The sequence below is a fragment of the Anas platyrhynchos genome, chromosome 6 (genome assembly GCF_047663525.1).
Source record: "Anas platyrhynchos isolate ZD024472 breed Pekin duck chromosome 6, IASCAAS_PekinDuck_T2T, whole genome shotgun sequence".
NCBI classification, from domain to species: Eukaryota; Metazoa; Chordata; class Aves; order Anseriformes; family Anatidae; genus Anas; species Anas platyrhynchos.
In genome coordinates, this window is record NC_092592.1 from 37,421,390 (window position 1) to 37,441,134 (window position 19,745).

General features: G+C 37.4%; 1 protein-coding gene across 1 annotated transcript in view; it reads right to left on the reverse strand.

Moving 5' to 3' along the window:
• The window catches only part of CPXM2 (carboxypeptidase X, M14 family member 2), a 78,211-nt gene that overhangs the window by 10,299 nt on the left and 48,167 nt on the right, over positions 1-19,745 (reverse strand). Inside the window, exons 6-12 of the mRNA XM_005023173.6 lie at positions 18,149-18,237; positions 12,882-13,005; positions 11,312-11,508; positions 10,275-10,454; positions 9,076-9,373; positions 5,514-5,653; positions 4,453-4,552 (exon numbers count right to left, since the gene is read on the reverse strand). Coding sequence (XP_005023230.3) covers positions 4,453-4,552; positions 5,514-5,653; positions 9,076-9,373; positions 10,275-10,454; positions 11,312-11,508; positions 12,882-13,005; positions 18,149-18,237 — 1,128 coding nt within the window. The remainder of the gene's footprint in view (positions 1-4,452; positions 4,553-5,513; positions 5,654-9,075; positions 9,374-10,274; positions 10,455-11,311; positions 11,509-12,881; positions 13,006-18,148; positions 18,238-19,745) is intronic.

The window sequence follows — 19,745 nt, forward strand, 5'->3', positions numbered from 1 at the left end:
GTGTGCAAGCACACCTGATACTGTTAGTTCTTGCACACCACCTTGCTCAGGTGTTTCTTTCAGCCACTTCAGCCTTACTTGGTGATGGCCAAGGTTTAGATTTGCTCTTTCTCAAGACCTTAGGAATGGCACTCTTAGAAAGGATCCTCTGAGGAACACTTTATTTAGTTCTTCTCCTTTATTGTTAGGTCCATTGACACCCTAGTGAAGGCTGCATGCCCCCAACTTGCGGCTGTGAATTCATCCCTGCTCAGATGTTGGCTTTAGCCCCTGGGATTCAAAGCTGACCCATAATTTTTTGACATGTTTAGCAGGCAGTTCATCACAACCCTGCACAAAGCCAGGAAAAAATCTGCAGGTTCACACACCACAAGGAAACCATTACACATTTGGATATTAAGCTGTTAAGCACGATGCATTTTACCTCCTTTTCATTCACAAGTAACTAGACATTAGTGCTTCTGTCAGCTGTCATCACCCAGAATTTAATACCAGAGTAAAAGGGTAAGGTTGGTTTTTTTTTTTTTGGTTTCTTTTTTTTTTTTTTTTTTTTAATTAGGTTAAATGATGCAGAAGGTAAAAAATAAATAAATAAAAATCAGAGCAGATGGCAAGAGAAACAATTAAAAATACAGACACTTTTATCAAATATTAAGACTACTAAAATAACAGTCTCCAATGGAAGAAGGCTGAAGGAAGGCTATGTCCGTATCCAATAGCTGGGTCTAGAAAGAAATTTTCATGTCCACTCAGGTAAAATAAAAATGTAGCATATATACATAATATACATATTAGAAATTAAATGTGTCAGACAACTCCAGAAACACTCTAGTTAAGAGGGGTGCTCTTTGAGACTGATAGGATCAATCAATCAACCTTTTACAACTAAATGACTTTAACTAAATGTTATGAATTTAAAAACATTATAAAAATTATCTTAATACGCTGTTATCTACAGAGGTCCCAGGAAATCTAGTCATGGTGATGCACGGCCAGGGCATACAATAACTAAAACTTAACTTTTCTCTGCTGAAGAGGCAGTCAGCAAGGAGAAAAAACCTGGAGAATTATAACATTAGAAATATGCTTAGCTGAGACTAATGCTATTAAATATTAACTAAATGGTACTTCAAAATCTTTCAGTTTGGTTACATAATGTATGCTGAAAGCATATCAAGTTTACCAAAATACTCGTAAATCTTTCTCTGAACACTGTGTGAAATTAAATTAATTATGCTTAATTGCAAAAATCATACAGAAATGTGCATCTGTCTGAATTCTGGTGAAGGCTCCGGTACAGAAAAGCTTCACTAGAAGGGAACTGTACATTTCTTGATCAAGACACTAAATACTCCAGGTTTAGCATTGTCCTAATTGTTTACTGCAAGCAGTCAGAGGCTGCCACAGGTTGGGTGGCTTTTGTTTCTGTGGGTGCATGCATGTGTGCACACAGGCAGTGATGAGAGGTGTCACAAGAGAGATCTCTAGGCAACGGTGCTTTTGGAAGGTGGTCTTTTCTGTAATGACATTTGGCTTGCTTGTTTCCCTCCTGCTAGTATATACAGGCAGTTAAAACACTAGAAATTCCACCTTCCAGTTACTTTTTATTGCAGCAATTATTGGAGCTGCCCAGTGGGTGCAGGAGGAGAGGCTCTGTACTATCATGAAAAGGTTGCAGCGGGCTAATTTCTGTATTGAGAGGTCCTTTCCTCAAGTCTGCTTCCTACTCTGGTAACAGGGCACATTCGATCTACCCATCCAAAAAAAATAATGAACTAAAGCAGTGCAAAAACAAGCAGGTGATATAAAAAAATATAACTTTTTGCCAGATACTTGGGAAGATGCCACTGGCATATGATTTGCTATGCCCAGAGGCCATAGTAAGTCACAAATATTTTACAAATTTCTTTCCCTCTTGGTAATGGAAAGTCCACTGACCTCTGCTAGTGGGATTGAGAAGGCACCCCAAATAATTGCCTGCACTTGCAATATGGGGAAAAAAGGGTGTCTAGTACATTTATCCATCCAATCGATGAACTCTTTTCTGAAGGTTATCTCATAGAGCATAGTCCACATCTAACTGTAACACCATGCAATCAGAGTGAAGCAATAATTACACCTACATCAAAAGAAAATGGAATAATTTTCCATAAAGCTCTTGCTCTCTAAATCAATAATTTCAATTAGCCTGTTAATATTATCAGCTTAGTGCCACCAGTATCCTTTTTCAATAAGATATATTGTACTTTCAAGAGAAAATAAAGGACTTTTTGTGCACTTTTTTTTTCTTTTTGTCCACAGAAAAGAGCAAAGAAATGTTCTCAAATAAATATTATTAAAAGGCCTTTTCACACAATTTTGTCTGCTGTACAGGGTAGTCAACAACATCAGTGTACCAAAGAAAAAGCAGGTACCTTACAGCCTAGATCACTTTAAAAAAATTTACATGAATAAAGATATTCACAATATTTCTTCCACTTGGACTATTTTTATATCAAGGCAACTCAGACTTTTAAATTGATTCATTTTTCATTTAAAATGTATAAATGAAAGGCAAATTCTGACAACTTGCCTTCTTTCTCTGAAGCTGTGTCATTTTAGCTTTTTTTCTGCTCCATAAATTCTGCTGTTTCAAAACCAACATGTACATTATCTGTGTAATATAAAACAAGATAGAACTCTCATGTTCCCATTTATAAAGTGATTCCCAAACAGTGTCAAATTCAGTATTTCTCATTAGATAAATAAATAAAAATTATGAACCAATTACATTTGCTTGTACCAAGAAGTTCAGATTGACCTTAACCACAGAAGTTCAGCTCAACACCTAATCCAAAGAGCTGTAAGCTTCCCGAGTGCTACAAACTGCATTCTGGAACCTTGCACAGTTATTACCATGCTCCCAGGACTTCTTTCCACATGCTTGTCCACTGTTTTTAAACAGTTGATCTTTCTTTCATGTAGAAATCCAGCATACAGAGAGTTGGAGATTAATTTCCTCTTGCATTTGTTTGGTCTCAGGCAGAGTAATATGTTAATTCCATTACCAGAGCAGTGCAACCTACCGTTTATGGCAGTCTTCCAAGACAGGGAAGACCAGCTGATTACTTTCATTCCCACTATCATTTCCCACTGGTCCCATTTTGAAATATTTAAGGAAGAGTCATTATTGCCTAATTAAGTATCTGCCATCCAATGTTTTCTTTAACAACAGAGACATGGTAGCACTGAAGTAAAATTAATTGTAAACTGAGTTAGATATCCCAAGATTATTATCTGCTCAGATAAAACATTGAAGAGTTGGAAGTCTCTTATCTAATGCTCTGTGATGCTCCATAACCTAGGATCAGCCAACAGATCAGTGTGCCATCCTGTACCTCAGCAGCAAGCAATCAGACAGACTCTTGCTAATGACAGGTCTTGCTTGGCCATCTCCTTCCCCATGCTCCTCTCCCTGCTCCGTACTCTCTTTGGATCCTCTAACTACAGAGCTCGCAAGCACAGCGATGACCATTTCATAAAGGACTGTATAGGACCTACACAACCACAGCAGCCAATGGACACTATCCAGCCCCCAACCTGCCAACAACAGTTTTCGGGTATTACCATTAATCCTGTCATTGCTGGTATCTATTTAAAGCAGTACTTTATTTAGAACCATGACTCCTTGCCAGGCCATTAAGTAGGCCTGGAATTTACTCTGAATATAAACATCTGTGTCTCGGTATAGACCAAGGCTGTACAAACAAGGCATCTGTCCATTTGTCCATTTATTTATTTTTTTAAATACATATAGAACAGTAATTCTCTGGGCTGCAATCCACCCATTCAAGTCCTTGTTTCAGCTGAGCCCCATCAGGCTATCTTTTATGACGCTTTGCAGAAGACTCTGAAGCGTGTGAAACTCCCCTTCCCTGTAGCAGCTGTTCCTCCTCTGGACACAGCTCTGGATCACATCTCCAACACATTCCCATAACCAGAGAAGCACTCCGTGCAACGAGCTACTACTACAGCCTTGTTTAGCTGTGCTGCAGTTACTCTGGGTTAGAGCTGCATTATCTTTTCATGAGAAAAGGAAGAATGATTTCTCTTTTAACACAGCCTTACTCTGTCTACAGATTTTGGGTAGATACAGGGATATTTGCTCAGTACTTCAAAAGAGGTGGCAAGAAGAGGAACAGGGTCCAAAAGGAAACCATAGTTCTATTCTCATCTATGCAGCTATGCCATGGAGAGAAAGAGCTCCCCAAATACCATCCCTTCTGCAGTGCACTCCTTGGATTATCTCTCTGCTGGTTTTCCTCAGAAAAAAAAAAAAAAAAAAAGACTTCAAAGTTGCAGTGAAGTTATTTTTTTTTTCTGTTTTTTTTTTTTTTTTTTTTTTTACCCATAAATTTATTAATTTGTGTTGACTTTTTATTTTAAAACTATTTTTAATTTTATTATTGTTACCTGTGCGAATATCATGGTTAACACCTTCTACCGAAATAATGGCATTTGGGATTCCCCTTCCATGTACATCTTTCACTATGCCTTTGATGCCCCGATGGACCTATGAGGAGAAATAAATAAATAAACATTACACAGCAATGAGCAGTGCCATCATTAGGAAGATACAGTAATTCATTAATTCCTCATGTGAATTACGTGCATCTTATTCCTGTTTTGGGGTTCACGCTTGTGAATCAATTTACAATGTCTATTGGGATCCTAGAAACATCAAATTCAAGAAACAGATTAAAAAAGCAGATGAAGCAAACATAAAGGGTTTTTAGGTGCTCTTTTCTGGCAAGCTCTGTGGCACATTTACCAAATTTTAACAAGCTTTGTTATTTTGTCCTCTGAAATTAAGACAGTCTGGCTGAAATTATATGCCAGCTTTGCTTACAGTTAAACTTTCTTTAATAAATATCAATAATCATGCAATTTCCACCAGTTGAAGCACAAAGTGTTAGTGAAACCTTACTTTGAAATAGCCTATGAAGTTGAAGGGATGATGTTATCCAAGTAAAATTGCAGGGACTGTATGGCACAGACTTCACATTATAGTGACAATTTCTGTTTTTCACATAAGCACAGTTACAGCTGAAATATTTGCACAATGCAGACAGCTTCTCCTTCATGGGGATACAATGTGAGCGTGAAGCCTAAAAACTACATTTGACTTCCTAAAGCTACCTAGCAGCATGTGTAGAAACTTCTGCCAGAGCAGGACAACAATTACAGCCATGTAAGAAATATATCAGAAACCCCAGACTGCTTTGAAAACCTCAGTGACAGCACTGGCACAGCATGAGGGGCAAGGGCTGGGAGATGCTGAAGGCAGCAGCAGGTGACTCAGCTCCTGCTTTCCATCACAGCAATATCACTGCTCCACTGGGCCTCAGCCCCAATAAAGCTCAACATAAATGGTCACAGCAACCTCAGGGAAAGCCAGAGCTGTTTCCTAACAGACTCCTTTCAGTCTGAAAGGAGTCATCAAGTTACTCAGGAGTTGTTCTTCCGTCAAATACCTGCTCCATAAAAACGATCAGGGATTCCCGGTTGTTCTCCCATTCTTCAGGCAACTCGCTCTCATGGGGATACTTGTCACAGCCCACGTAGATGGACAGCTCAAAGCAGTTTGTGTGCAGGTAGCTGAAGTCATTTATGCCTGTCAGAGAGGAGGGATAAAAAAAAGAAACAATTTTATTTATTTATTTATTTAAATCTATTATTCAGATCTGGCGATTTTATGCACAGTAAACAACTCTTTCAAGAAAAACTGAGATTTTTATCTAGCTGGCTTAGTCTGAAGATCTGGCATGGAAAATCTTTTTTTCAGGAATGCCTTGTCTTGTCTCCTGTAACAAAGCACCAGAGTAATGGCAGAGTAAAGACTGCATCTCCTCTATATGCTTAAAACAGAGGGCACAAGACCACAGTGTGACAGCCAGGGTCATTGGTTCACCCCAGCACTGCATCCTCAATTCCTTTGATGCATAGAGCTGTGCCCTTTTGCTATCATAAAACTTAAAGGAGTTAGATATTTAGCAGAAAACAGTACAAAATAAAATAAAATAAAATAGAAACCTTATCTGGAATAAGTTTACAAGATACTGGTGAAGATTGGAGCACACTAGAAAGATGTTAGGAAAGTAGGTTTTTCTCTACAGCAAGAAGATTACATTTAATAATAAAAATATTTAAATAATTGTTTTAATGACATTAGATGTTATCCTTTACAATGCCAAAGATTAGCAGAAAATGCTTTCACCAAGCAGTTTTGAGTGGAAAGAGTTAAAGAAAATAAAAAATCCTGTCCTGTCCAATTACCACATAGCAGTAGCCAAGTATTTAACGAGCCCTCAGTGCCTTCTGGGGGCAGAGCGGGAGGATTATGTAATACAGATGTTACACTTTTTGCATTTGTTGATGGAAAAAGCCTAAATATCAGACAGTGGCATATGCTACTCTGCATAAATGTGCTTCCCTTCCATTTGAGAAATAGTCACGGTTATTTTCCCCTCACATACTATATCGCACCCTGATTAGTCTATTGTGAGATGTTTTGCAACCCACAGTAATTGATCAGTTTTAATACACATATTTTAGAAAATGGCATAATGTTGCCAAGAGCAATTTTCCATGTAATGTCTGAACAGGCAAATCCGGCCTCAAAAACACTGGAAATAAATAAAAAAAATAATATGTTCATCTGTTTTGTGTCTTTGTGCAGTTCATCCACTGCAGAAATATTATAATGTCAAGCTGCTGAAAAACTTGAATTCATTGCCGTCCAGAATACGTGCAGGAAATGGTATGGCTGGCTTTCAAAGGCACTGGGAGATGTTTGATATCTGTGGTGTACCAACTGCTCTATGGACTCTCTGGTGCTGAAAAGGAATCAGAAAAATCCCTTACAAATTTTTCCCATGGCATGAGCAGCAAAAGGTTTATGTGCATGGTCACTGCAAGGCCACACAACACAGTGGGTGAGGAGGGAGAGGAAGGGCAGCTTCAAGCTCAGCAAACCTATGAGGGCAGCCCACTGCCAGCAATATGCAGGTGTGTCACCTTGACATCAGGCATTAAGCAAGCAGCTCTTTGGAGAAGAAACTGCTATGCATTGAACTAAAGGGTAAGTAAACAGAAAGCTGAGTGACCTACATAACTTCATATATAAAGTCATGGAAAAACAGAGGAAACAGAATGAAAAAAGTTTCTCATTTTCCATGAGAAATTTATGTACAAATCTGGAATCGTATTTGAATAACCTTTTACATTGCAAGGTACTGTTGAATAACTGTTGTAGAATGTGTTTATATATATGTGAATGTGTACGTATATGTGTAAATATTTATATAAGTGCTATACAAATTGTTCTCTTCCATTTCTCTATGTAGAGAAAACATCCAAAACCATCCTGCAGGTTGTAGGGTGAGCCTGCATAGAAATATCGTGAGGTTTAGTCTAGAATCCAAGGTGTAAAGAACAAAGGTAAAAGCAATATTCAAGCATTTTTCTCAAAGACAATCTTGGAAGACTTATTATAATGGCATAAAGCAGGATGTACGATATAATGAGAAACATCCTAACTCAATAAAACAGAACAGATGAACCAAATCCAATATGCAATTGTTACTAAGAAATCAAGATGCTATTCACCATCTATATTGCACACCATTACTTAATGTTACTTAATGCAATATCTGTCAGTGACATGGCCAGTGCCATCTTTTCTGTATTGATTCATAATTATGTTTCTGTAGCACTTAGGAAAATTAAGCTCATAAATTAGATAATTAAGCAGTCAAGTTGGCATTAAGAGTTTGGAGGGTTTTTTTGTTTCTTTTTAGAATTTGCAGAAATGCATAGAAATGTATCATTGGACACTGGCCTTATGATCTGAGCAGTTCAATCTTTCTTCCCCCCAACTTCACCCAGCACTCTTTAACCTCCTGAAAAAATATTTGAAAAGTTAATTCTTGGCTCTAGCCATCAATGGCTGGCCAGCATTAACTGTACACAGGCCAATGTAAAAGATGTGTCCAAAACCGAGAAAGGTTTATGCAGTGAAACTACCTGCAAGTTACAAACAAGAGCCAGCTCCAACAAAAACATGTCCACACGGCTGCTTTCTTGCATCTGTTTGCCATTAGGTCTGCAGTGGCTCCTATTGTTATTCAAGTGGTGGCAGATATGCTGCTTGCTTCTTAATTTCATAGAAAATGTTGTCACTTAGAAGCAGTTTTTGAGTAGAAGTGTGATATTCAGCAGAGTGCCTGTTCAGAGCCAGTTTGAGTGTACACCCATAGATAACTCTACCTATTGGGGATAATAACGTGCATTTAATTGGGCTTCCCTGGAAATAGATGCTTTGTCTGCACTACAGGACACAGTTTCCCCTTTGCACTCTTTGATATGGAGACAGGCTTGGGCACACAGCAAATGATGCAGTCTGTAATTTATTCTGGCAGCAAAAATGCCTGTGGAGCCTGGTCAAAGTTTAAGCACGAGTGGTCCAAGTCTTTTACAGATAGGGTGGGCGCAGGGAAGCAGTAGCTTTCTGTGGCATGTTGTTACATCTCAAATGAACATCACTGGGGACTAGTCTGCAACTGAATGCAGTGAGCAGAGGCTGAAGTCTTAGTTTTCCTGTCTGAGGATTACCAAGGGGGCCCAGGGCTCTCTGTGAGTCTCTTCCTCAGCTGTGACACTGACTACTTCTGCAGTTTGGCAGCAGATTTCTGATTACACCTTCTGAGATGGCAAAATGCTGAGAGGTTTCACCTGCTAAAGGGTTTGGGCTGTGTTGTTATTTCCCCAGTTAAATACATAGACCATATAGAAAACATAAATTAACATAATAAACAAAATAAATTGGAAACCTGGGTGGTAAATGAAAATGTCACTGGGTATTTAGTGACACAGTCTCTGTCAATTTGCTGATACCTCATGACAGGCTTTCAGATGAGGAAATATTCCTCTTGGAGCACATTCCACCACCTTTACCCCCGCTATGAATAGCAGGCAGTGATGGCATTATCACGTTCAACAGGGTAATGCCACAAGGGAGTTTCCACAGACACCTACTTCCAGCCACGGTATGCCACGATGCCCCGTTAACTGTGCCGTCCTCCTTCTGGAAGTCCTCTGTGTGACACGCTCTCCTCCTCGCGTCCGTCATCAGTCGGTGTGTGGAAGCATAGGAGTATGCAAGCCAGCGAAAGACGTGGTCATCTGGGGTGGGTGTGTAGTCCTGGGTTTTCCACAGGGACCGCACCATGTCGTAGGGGTATGCCACTACCAGCTCTCCTCCCTGCAGATTGCCACCCAGCACAAAAGGAATTTTTTCCATCCATGCGATTATCGCTCGTGTCTCAACTGCCACCTGTGAGAAAGAGCTTTGTTTCAACCTGCAAGTTTTGATAATCTTCTTTCAAAGGTAAACAGGGAGTTGCTAAACATAGAGTGAGCAGCCAGCACAAGACATGTGGCCAAGAAGAAAAGCTTCAGTTAATTATGGTGCCTGCCAGGTTCATCTTCAATTCCAGTGACAATCTACAAAAATTAACACAACCTTAACATTTGTAATTTGTGCAAAAGGAACGATCTAAAGCAGCAACCAAGAAAGATATCAGACTGTGCCCACTGGCATCAGCTGAAACAAGTGCTCAAAATGAGGGATTTTAAACATGGAAATAATTCTAAGGCCCATGGAACTGTCACAGTTAAGTGCCTTCCCACAAAACAGGGGAAGCTCAGCCACTATAAACAGTTACTTAAAATGCCATGCAAAAGTAAGTTAAACTTAAACATGGCTAGCATAAGGCACTGCAGTGTTTTTGTATTATGTTATTTTAAACAACATCAAGAAAAAAAAATAAAAATAAGAGAAACCTTCATGGTGACTGAGTTGGTAAAGAGCTCATCCATGCAGCAAAGATATGGAGAAGCCTGGTTCACAGATCTGGGCCCTGCTGCGTGTTTCCCTTACTTTGCTTCAGCCTCAGATTTGGCTATCACATCCTCCAGGCTCTCCAAATAGCCCAGGGAAAAGATGATGTTCCAGGAATACCCTCCCTTTCCTTCCCAAGCAGCTTCTGCATGGGACCTAATTATACTTGTGTAATTTTATTTCCATTGACTATCAAGGAAGCCTAAGCAATTAGTTTGGAGCAGGTATGCAACTTCACCTACGAGCTGCTCATGGCCCTGAGAAGCATAAAGCTCAGTCTTTCAACCTGCCCTGGACTTCGCATTCCCCTCTCTCCAAAACCAGCTTTACTTACAGTGGCATTTTCAGACAGGTACCAGTCAGGAATGGGAATGTGATGGTTTGGAACTTTTCTTTTGCTCTTCTTCTGATCTTCAGACTCCCAAAGCAAAGAGTTTAAATCAGGGAAATTATTGTTGATGTCAATGCCATCCTGAGTCCATCGTCCTAAAGACCAGCCCCCTAATTCTGAACCCTTAGAATGAAAATAAAAAAAAAAAAAAAAAAAAAGAATAAAAGTTCATTAGTTCATTGAGAACATGACAACATGCGGTCCCCCAGAAGAGAGTTTGGGGATGTGGCAGAGGTAATTCCATACAGAGAAATAGAAAGACAAATTAATTTTTAACTGATTTTTTTTTTTCCTATTTTACATGAAACCTTGAATAAGATAAAACAAAAGCCAGGAAAAATTACCTGGGGCTAGACAAAACATTCTGTTTCGTTTTCAAGGTTTCTACTGAAGACAGGTTTTCCAGAGTTGCACTAGAGATGATAACATATTCCTTTATGGCTGTGAGTGCAGCTTTTGTATTCTAGTCTGCAGCTATAGACTGTCCTGGAAGATTTTCCAGTGCATTTGAATAGAGCCCCTGAATTTTTTCCTTCTGCTGTCTGTCTTCTTCCAGACTGAATTATTACAATGCCTGACACTGTGCACTTCTTAAAGGTGCACTATTAATTTTCAGCTGCAGAGATACACAAATTTTCATAGGCTTAAGATTGGTGTCCTATGAGAAACAGGCTGCATGAATTTTCTATTTTCCATAATGGTGTTCCACTGATCTGTACACCTCAGTATGGTTTGTTCTGGCAGTCTTAGTGCCCCTCCTTTCCATGTCCTTCCTCATACTAGTCAATATCACATAAAAAAATTGTTTCATGCTTTTTCCCCAGCTAAGCTCCAGTGGTTTATTTTTGCTTGCATGATTTTGGTTTTATCTTTTGAGCTTATTTCTTCTGATTGCTTGTAAAATTTGATCCCTGGAAAAAAATAAGAATAAATTGCTTGTTTCATTAACTTAACTGAACTAATTAATTCCTCCATATTACCGCTTTATATGCCTTGTCATATCCATCTGGGTTAACTGAGGGAAGAAGGTGAATTCTTGTATCCTCAATGAGGTGGACAATGCGTGGGTTCCCAGCAAGGTATTCCTGACACATGAACTGCATCAGCAAAAGGATTAGCTCACGTCCAAGCACTTCGTTCCCATGAGCTCCTGCAATGTACCGAAATTCTGGTTCACCTGTCAAACACATGGGCCAGAATTGTAGTCAGAACAGCAGATCAAGGATCTACTCAAATCTCATTAACATCAATCAGCAATTTGTCACTTAAGACAGGTTAGAGAAATGCCTTAACTGAACAAATGATAGGTGAAAATATATAAGAAAAAAATAATTACTTTCTGTACACTTTCTACAACAGGCTCATCAGTATCAGTAATGTCTAAAAGCCACTGTGTAAAAAATCTCAACATTTTCTACTAAAAACAAATTTTTAATTACCTGCTGAAAGTTGAAAACATAGATCTTAGACATTCTGATAGTGTAAAAATAACATGAAAAATACCTTGGTGGTAATTCATTTGGACAGATGTTAAGGCTCTGAAAAGATAATCAGCCAGTAACATTATCTGATTGATCTCTGACTTCACACACTCCTTTTCCTTCACTAATCACAAAATAGGTTCACATATATTTTTCAAGATTATATTGAATTCTACAATACTTGCACTCAACAGCAAAATATGTCAGAAATGATTAGGAAAAGCACTAGCTATTCAAAAAAACATAATTCAATTGTCCTTTGTAAGAATAACACTTGCAAACATGAAATACAATAGATCCAAAATGCACAATCTATAATTTGTGCCTAGGTCCACCCTCCCAGCAGCCTGACTGAAGATGCAGTCCCTGTCCCTACCCTCAGTAACAGGGGGGTGAGAGATTCAGGGGTTAAGATCAGCCCCAAGTTTACGGAGAAATGTCATCTGCTCAGCTCCATACTCGACAGCAGAGCAGAGAGATGTCTTAGGAGCATGTTGCAACACTCTTCCTAGCATGGGGTGGGCACCTACTGAGGCATTCACATGTAAGGTAGAGCACTGTCACCTTTATGCCAACAGCTGTCCTAAACAGATCACAGTGAGTTCTTTATTCATCTCCACAGAATGACTGAAGACTGAATGAGTTTCTGTTCTGAAGGACTATATTACTGTAGGACATTATACCCCAACACTCACCGGTGAAATAACACTGAAAAATCTCACCTGTCCTTGCTTGCAATGCAAACACTCCCATATAAAAAGGCAAATTCTCATTCAAAACTAAATAAATCCCTAGCACTAAAATTCACTTTTTTTTTTAATTGTAAAGAATAAAATTCATTATCATTAAAGAATTTGATCCCACATTCAAAATGCTTTCTCTTTGTGCTCTACCTCCTCTTCCCAATTTAGAAATTTAGCACTGAAGTTCCTCCCACATACATTTGAAGTCATTGCTGCCATGAATATAATTCCATCAGGGATAATTACTGCAGATACAGAAAATGAGAAGGGAAAAAAAAAAAAAAGCCCGACACCCTTCAACAGATTTAGTTTTTCTAAATCCTAACCAACTTCGTGTTCTCCTGGGTTGTCAGAAATCTCAACAGCATACAGCTTTAGTCCTTGGTGGCTTTTTCCAATATTGTAAATTCTTGTGATATTCGGGCACATTTTATTCACCGTTTTCATCAACTGCCAAAAAAAGACAGAATTAGACAATGCATCATCAACAGATTGACCATTAATTATTTTATTCCAAATTGTTTTTTATCAGAAACTCTTCATTTTCTATTTTACTTCTTAGTTGTAAATGCTTCATACTTAATTTACAAATTATGGCTTTGCTATCACATAACATAATGCTTGTTCAGCTGGAACAAGTTGAATACTGTCTGCTGAAACAGCAGAGTGTAGATGGGGTTCCAGCTCTTTCTTACGCATATCCAATATTATCACAAAATCAACTAAAATGGGTAAGTCTAACAGGAATAACAATAAAGCAAAATAAAATTATCCTGCATTACTCCTATACTACCAAGAGGTAATAAAACACATGTTCTCAAAACATTACATGCTGGGGGCTGATTAGACACCCCAACACTTCTTCCTACATGCTCTGTGATCAATACAGCTAAATTGGCTCAAGATGACCCAAGTGTGTTAACGGCATGGCAATGTGCATACAACACAGGTTCCCACAGACACACTGCCCAGTAAAGATTTCTCTCCCCTTCACCCTATGTAGTGATGATTTCATTCAAAATAAAGAATACCATCCATTTAAACAGCACTGTCCCAGAGAATTCTCATTACAGCTGCCACCACCACTGAGACAGAAATCAAGCCCACCCCTGTATGACAATATGAAATTTCATAGGTGTAAAATCGTTACTGTAGACAGTATTGTTGTGGCCAAAATAGCAAGATAGGTGTTATCTGAATGTCTCCTGTAAACATAGCACAATATACTCCAGGCAAAACTGGTATATCAGATTCCTCTGAATTGATTTACCAGGTTTCAGAAAAAAAATAATGGCAATACCAACAACCAGTCTGAAGGCATATCTATAGACAAAATCTTTTCATCATTTCTACAGATATTGCATGACATAATCAAAACATAATCAAATAGCCATACTGCTTAATAAAGTGCATAAGGAAGGTCACGGTAAGGGGTGTAGTTATGTTTAAATCAATGGAGGTACACAGATGTCATCCAGATAAAGATAACTGCTGTCTAAATCATCCCACAAACAAACAAAACCAATTTTCACTGTGACATTTCAAGTGAACATTAAAATTCACAAACGAGACTGAAAAGATGTGTTCTTACTAAGAAGTTATTGCAAGTAGCTTTAAATGACAAAATTTATCTGTTTTGATTTTTTTTAATGGAAGGGATTAAAGAAAGAAATAAGGACTTTACCGTAAATTGGAACCCGAGGCACTATTAATTAGACAATGTTTCCGTAAACAAGGGTGAATATATTATTGAAGAAGGATTGCAGGAGGATAAAAAACCTCGGCTCAAACAATGTTAATATAGAGACAATACTGGATGATAACAAAGCAGATGATTTAAAAAAAATACATTAATTAGATGTGTCCAATTCCCATGACACCATTTAGCAATTCAAAGTGGAAACACAATTCACATTGGAATGAACATCATTAAAATTCCTCTCATAAAAAACTTCACTTCTATTTATAATCATGCAGAGACCAAAGAGATTTTTTTTCAGGTTTGTTCATCTTGTACATTAGTTTTATACACATGAGAAACAATTTCTTTTGTAAACTTAAGCTCAGCACTCATCTGAAAAATGTACCCAGATATCGTTATCATTAATGTGCTGGTATTATGAATACCCAGCTATTTCCACTGGTTATTATTATTATTTGTTAATGATTTTGGTGTATGCAAATGTGTATACCTTCATTTGCTGTTCCAGCTAAAACACACATAAGAATCAGAGAACATTGTTATACATCTTCTGGCACAATGTTTAACAAGTCAAAACCTATTTTTTTTGAGACAGACCACTTTAAATCTCCATGGTCAAGAACTACCGCACCTGAACCTGCTCACAATGAACCAAAAATACTATCAATGGATATGGAGCCATGGAGCTCTTACTAGGGCCTCACAGACCATCATTAATCCAAGTTCTACTGTGTGTGGATTATTAGTAGTCATCCTGACAGTAGGATGAAAAGGATCATTGTTGGACAAGAAACCATTTTTTCTCCACACAGATATTTTTTTCCTCACACTTTGCCAATGAGTACAAATATTGAATTTAAAATAGGTCTATTCTATAAGGCTAAGATCCTCTTCCTCTAATGTGTAAATTATGTAATTGTCTCAGCTCTGTGCCTAACCATTCCTCTCCTTACTCTTGAGACTGCAGGAAGCTTCCCTCTGGCTGATGCATTCCTGCAACCATGCAGCTCTATAAGTTTGAAATAGGGAAGTTAAGCTTGTCCTTGCAGAGATCTCTGTGAAATCATTCTACAGTGCAGAAGCTTTTTTTGTGCCTGGCACTACATGGGCATAGGATATCCATGGCATCAATTAAGGAAAGTGGTTAAGAATATGTTAAATTTCATTCCTAGCGAGAAAAATGCCTAGAACCACGTTTGAAACACACTATAATCAGTGAAAATATTTGTATTGGCCTCAGTAAACTCCTAACCATCTGTTTAATTTCAAGTGTGACTTATTTCCTAAGTTGAATGAAGAACTTTCCTGGCCTCTGCAGTGAGCTATATGTCAGCCCTTTTTTTGACAGTGCAGATATGGTAAGGTAGCTATGTGTTAATATACAAATACAAAATGGGAAACAAACATATTTCATGTTTGCTTTTCTCGTGCCTATTTCCTACAAGCAGCACAATAGGTCACCTGAAATGTTAGTGTTTTCTTTTCACATATGCAAACTGTCAAAGACAATTGAAGACTATAGTCCATCAGGGCTTTATTAACAGCCAGCAGGATTGTAAAACATTTCCAGAGTTATGCTCATTGGCAAATCCTATTTGACAGCTCCTGTTTGTTTGTCATTACCTATTATTTATCCTATTAGCACTTTAGGAAGACTGCAAGCATTCTTTGAAGCAGCCCTGAAAAACCGATGTCTGAAGATCTAATTGTTCAGTTTTGAATAAAAGTCTTATTGAATGTAAGTCTGAGTGCTATCTAAACTTAGAGGAGGCAAAATGGCTCTCCTATCAATGACTTTTTGTTTAGGGCTATTTTTTATCCTCTATGGAGAACTTTTGTCTGAGTCCTGCAACAAAGTACAAAAAACTCTGCATTCTTTGCTCTGCTTAGGGTCAAACCAGAAATTGCCTCCTCTTTGAGCTCAGAGTTAGAGAGTCAATCTGGCCTTGCATGCAACCCAAGATGCTTCCTGGGTTTTGCTCTACTCATCTAGATTTCATTGTTTCGCCCTCTGATAAATATGTTCATAAAGTAACATATACAGCTCAAGACAGAAGAATTTTCTGCATTACCATCGCATCACTTCCATAAACAAATCTTGCCATGAAGACCAACATGACTTCAGGAGTGCTTGTAGCCTGACTTTTCCCAAAGGTAAGAATCATGTCCAGTTAACTGGATTCAAAAATTAGCACTCTTATTTCCTAAGGCAGATATGATAGGAATTAGATATTTCATTCTGTTACAAAAACAAAGTTGAACCTTCGGACAAGATTCAGATTCACCTTCTTCTTAAGTTCAAAGCTATTTTAGAATAGGTACTCCTAATACAGAAAAATATATTCGTTTCAGATACTTTTGCAGGATTCCCTCATACCTTTAATTTAATCAGGTGTTTCATTTTATTAGAAAGGATGGGTTTTCCATTCTTTCATACAACTGATTCGAGTATACACAGGCAAAAGATGTACTCAAATGTCCATCTCAAATTATTTCCAGGGATATCTGTCAGCCATTTTAAAACCATGCTATACAGTATAAATACATTGTGTATATACTTCTTGGAATACAAAATAATCCCTACTTCTGACTACAAGATACAGTGAGTTTTCCTATTGACTGGAAGGAGATTCCTGAGGGCTCTTTCGAGAGAAAAAATTGGTACTATAAATTTCATCTTCCTAAACAGAGAGTTCTATTAAAATAACCTGACACTGAGAAAATTACTCCCTCCCACAAATACTCAGCACATTGTAATGTAATGCTTCCAAAACATGGCCCAGGGAACACTCTTCTCCTCCTCCTTCCTCAATGTTTATGATAAATAACTTCAAAGAACAGTGCTTTTCTGAGATGATTGGCAGTGAAGCAGCTAATAAAACTGATAACAACACTGCGTTACAAAAAAAAAAGTAATAATATGGAGTTAACTCTGAAATTGACAGATACTGTTCTATTTTATACTCAGGAAAGAAATCTCTATCACTAAAGAGCAGTTTAGAGGATATAAGACTTGTTGCAACCCAGCCCACAATCTTCTACCTACAAGCAGCAGAACCCAATTAAATTCAATCAGTTCTAAATACACTGTTTTGACCCACAGAAATACAAACCATGGGAGAACACAATGATAGGTCACAACTGACCAGCTCTTGACCACAGCTGAAAATTTTATACTTGCATGAAAACTGGAAAAACATCCTGTTTAAAAACTGTTTTTTTTGTTTTTGTTTTTTTAAAGATCTTTCTAACCTGAACAACCTGTCTTTCTGCAAAGAGAATCTAAAATACCCTTTACTTTATTGTTCTTGACAGTAATTATGCCAATTGAGTTTCTACTTGTCTAATCTTTGTGCTAAGAAATATAGGCCATGAAATCTCTACTGAAATAAGTGTGTGACTCAGTACACAATTGCTCAATAAAAATGAACGGTGATTCATGCAGCATAAATATAGTGAAAATTCAGCACACAGCAAATGATTCACACACTTCAAGTCCAAACACATTATCTTTATATTTGGAGAGAAAGCAGGCAGAAACATTTCCTTAGTGCAACCCACACCTATTTCTGTGGTGATATGAAGCAAGATTAAAAAAACAACACTACCACAACAAAAACAACAAAAAGATTGCTTATTTGAAGTTAAAGAAACAAGATTAACAGTGCTGGTAGATTTAAAATCATACCAACAGGATTTTATTATTTTTCCTCCTTAAGATTTCTGGTCAACAAAAGATTTCCGATGGAGAATTCCCAATTCCAGAAAAGAAAATTTTCCAATTTCTGTTGGAGACTTTCACTATTCTGAACACAGAATTTTACTTTTACACATTGAAGCAAAATGGTGGAACGTATTTTGGAAATTATCAAGTAGGTAGACTCTGCCTACCTGCCTCATTTCCTTGTAGTTGTGATGCTTGAAGTCAAGATTATCTGTGGTTGTCATTTCATTTCTTCTGTGGTAATAATTATTTGGGTCTAAGAAGAAAAATAAAAGAATTTTCATGTACTTTTTAGCTATTTCAGATATAAAGATTCTTAACCATAACATATGCATAGAACATGGAAATCTGAGTTCCACAGTTGTATACAGGATTTCAAAAACAAAGCTCAAAGAAACGACACACTTGAAATAATTCTTGTTTCAGCACAAATCAATTCATATTGATTCAAACAGAAGCAAGGAGGCAACAGGCATCAGCTTGCTAGACAGCTACTCTGCTAAATTTCAACAGAAAAGCAAAAGGGCATCCTCAGGCTACAGAGAAGGGCAAAAGACAGGCAAATCATGAGTCAGATGCAAGATAAGAGTGGGGGGAAAAAATCACATCAGAGGAGAAAGCACCAGTAAATGTTTTGTGTCCACTTGATTAATTTTCTATTATGGAGAATGGAATTGCTTGATGACTAGTTTTTGTCTATGAATCTCTTAGAGAGAGAAACCGCTGCACAAATTACATATTTCTAATTGTTTTCCTAAAAAATTTTATGGTAGTTTAAGTTCTTTTTTACTTTAAAATGAGCACAATTGTTTCTGTATTGGTATAATTTATAGTTCATATGTTTTGTAACATCGAAGGTGTATACATGGCTTGAACAAAAACAATTTTTCTGTCCTTGACTTTTCATGTGAGTGCTTTGGCCATTCACCTGGAAAAACAAAAACAAAATACAGGCTAAGACTGTCAAGGCTTAGCTTTATATTTCCTGATATACGTTCCAGGTAAATTTATTATGATTTTAGAGATAAACTAAGCTTTTTGGAAAACAAAATCATTCCTTAATTTGTTCTATTCAGAATGTCTGGAATATGTGTAATTTTTTTTGTCAAATCAGTGGTTGTCAGGTTGATATGATATATCATTTTCCTTCCCACAGTCATCTCGATTTCATTTAAAATTATTGGAAAAGCCAAATATTAAAAGCTAAATATCATTCTATCTTGTTTCAAGACAGCCAAAAGACACCACCTCTAGAGAAAAGTATTTTTTTTTTTTCCTTTTTTCTTTTAAAAAATCAGTACCAAGAGTTGTTATTCTGGGGGAGGGGAAAGGGAGAGCAAAAGTATTAGTAGGAGGAATAATGGTGTTTATTTTCTGAAACAACAAATGCTTCAAGAAATTATGGAAAACTATATATGGAAAACCTATAATACATTACAGCTTAACATATTTAAGTTTCATGTTTCTGATGTTAAAATACCTAAATTCTCAAAACTCTTCTCCCCATATAATTCTAAGTGGGTTTATTCTGCATTTTTCTTAAGTGCATAGAAAGCAAAATTTGAAGTATTTTAGTTATTTATGGAATAAACAATATTAAGTTTTAACCTTGCCCATGTTTCCTACCACATATTTATTTTCCATTTCCTTGACTCTTTCCTTCTATTCCCAGTCTACAGCAGAAACACTAGAGGATCAATTGAAAGCTGATCTACAAATAGGACTGAAAAAAGGCAAAAAAAATATATATTTTTTTTCCATATG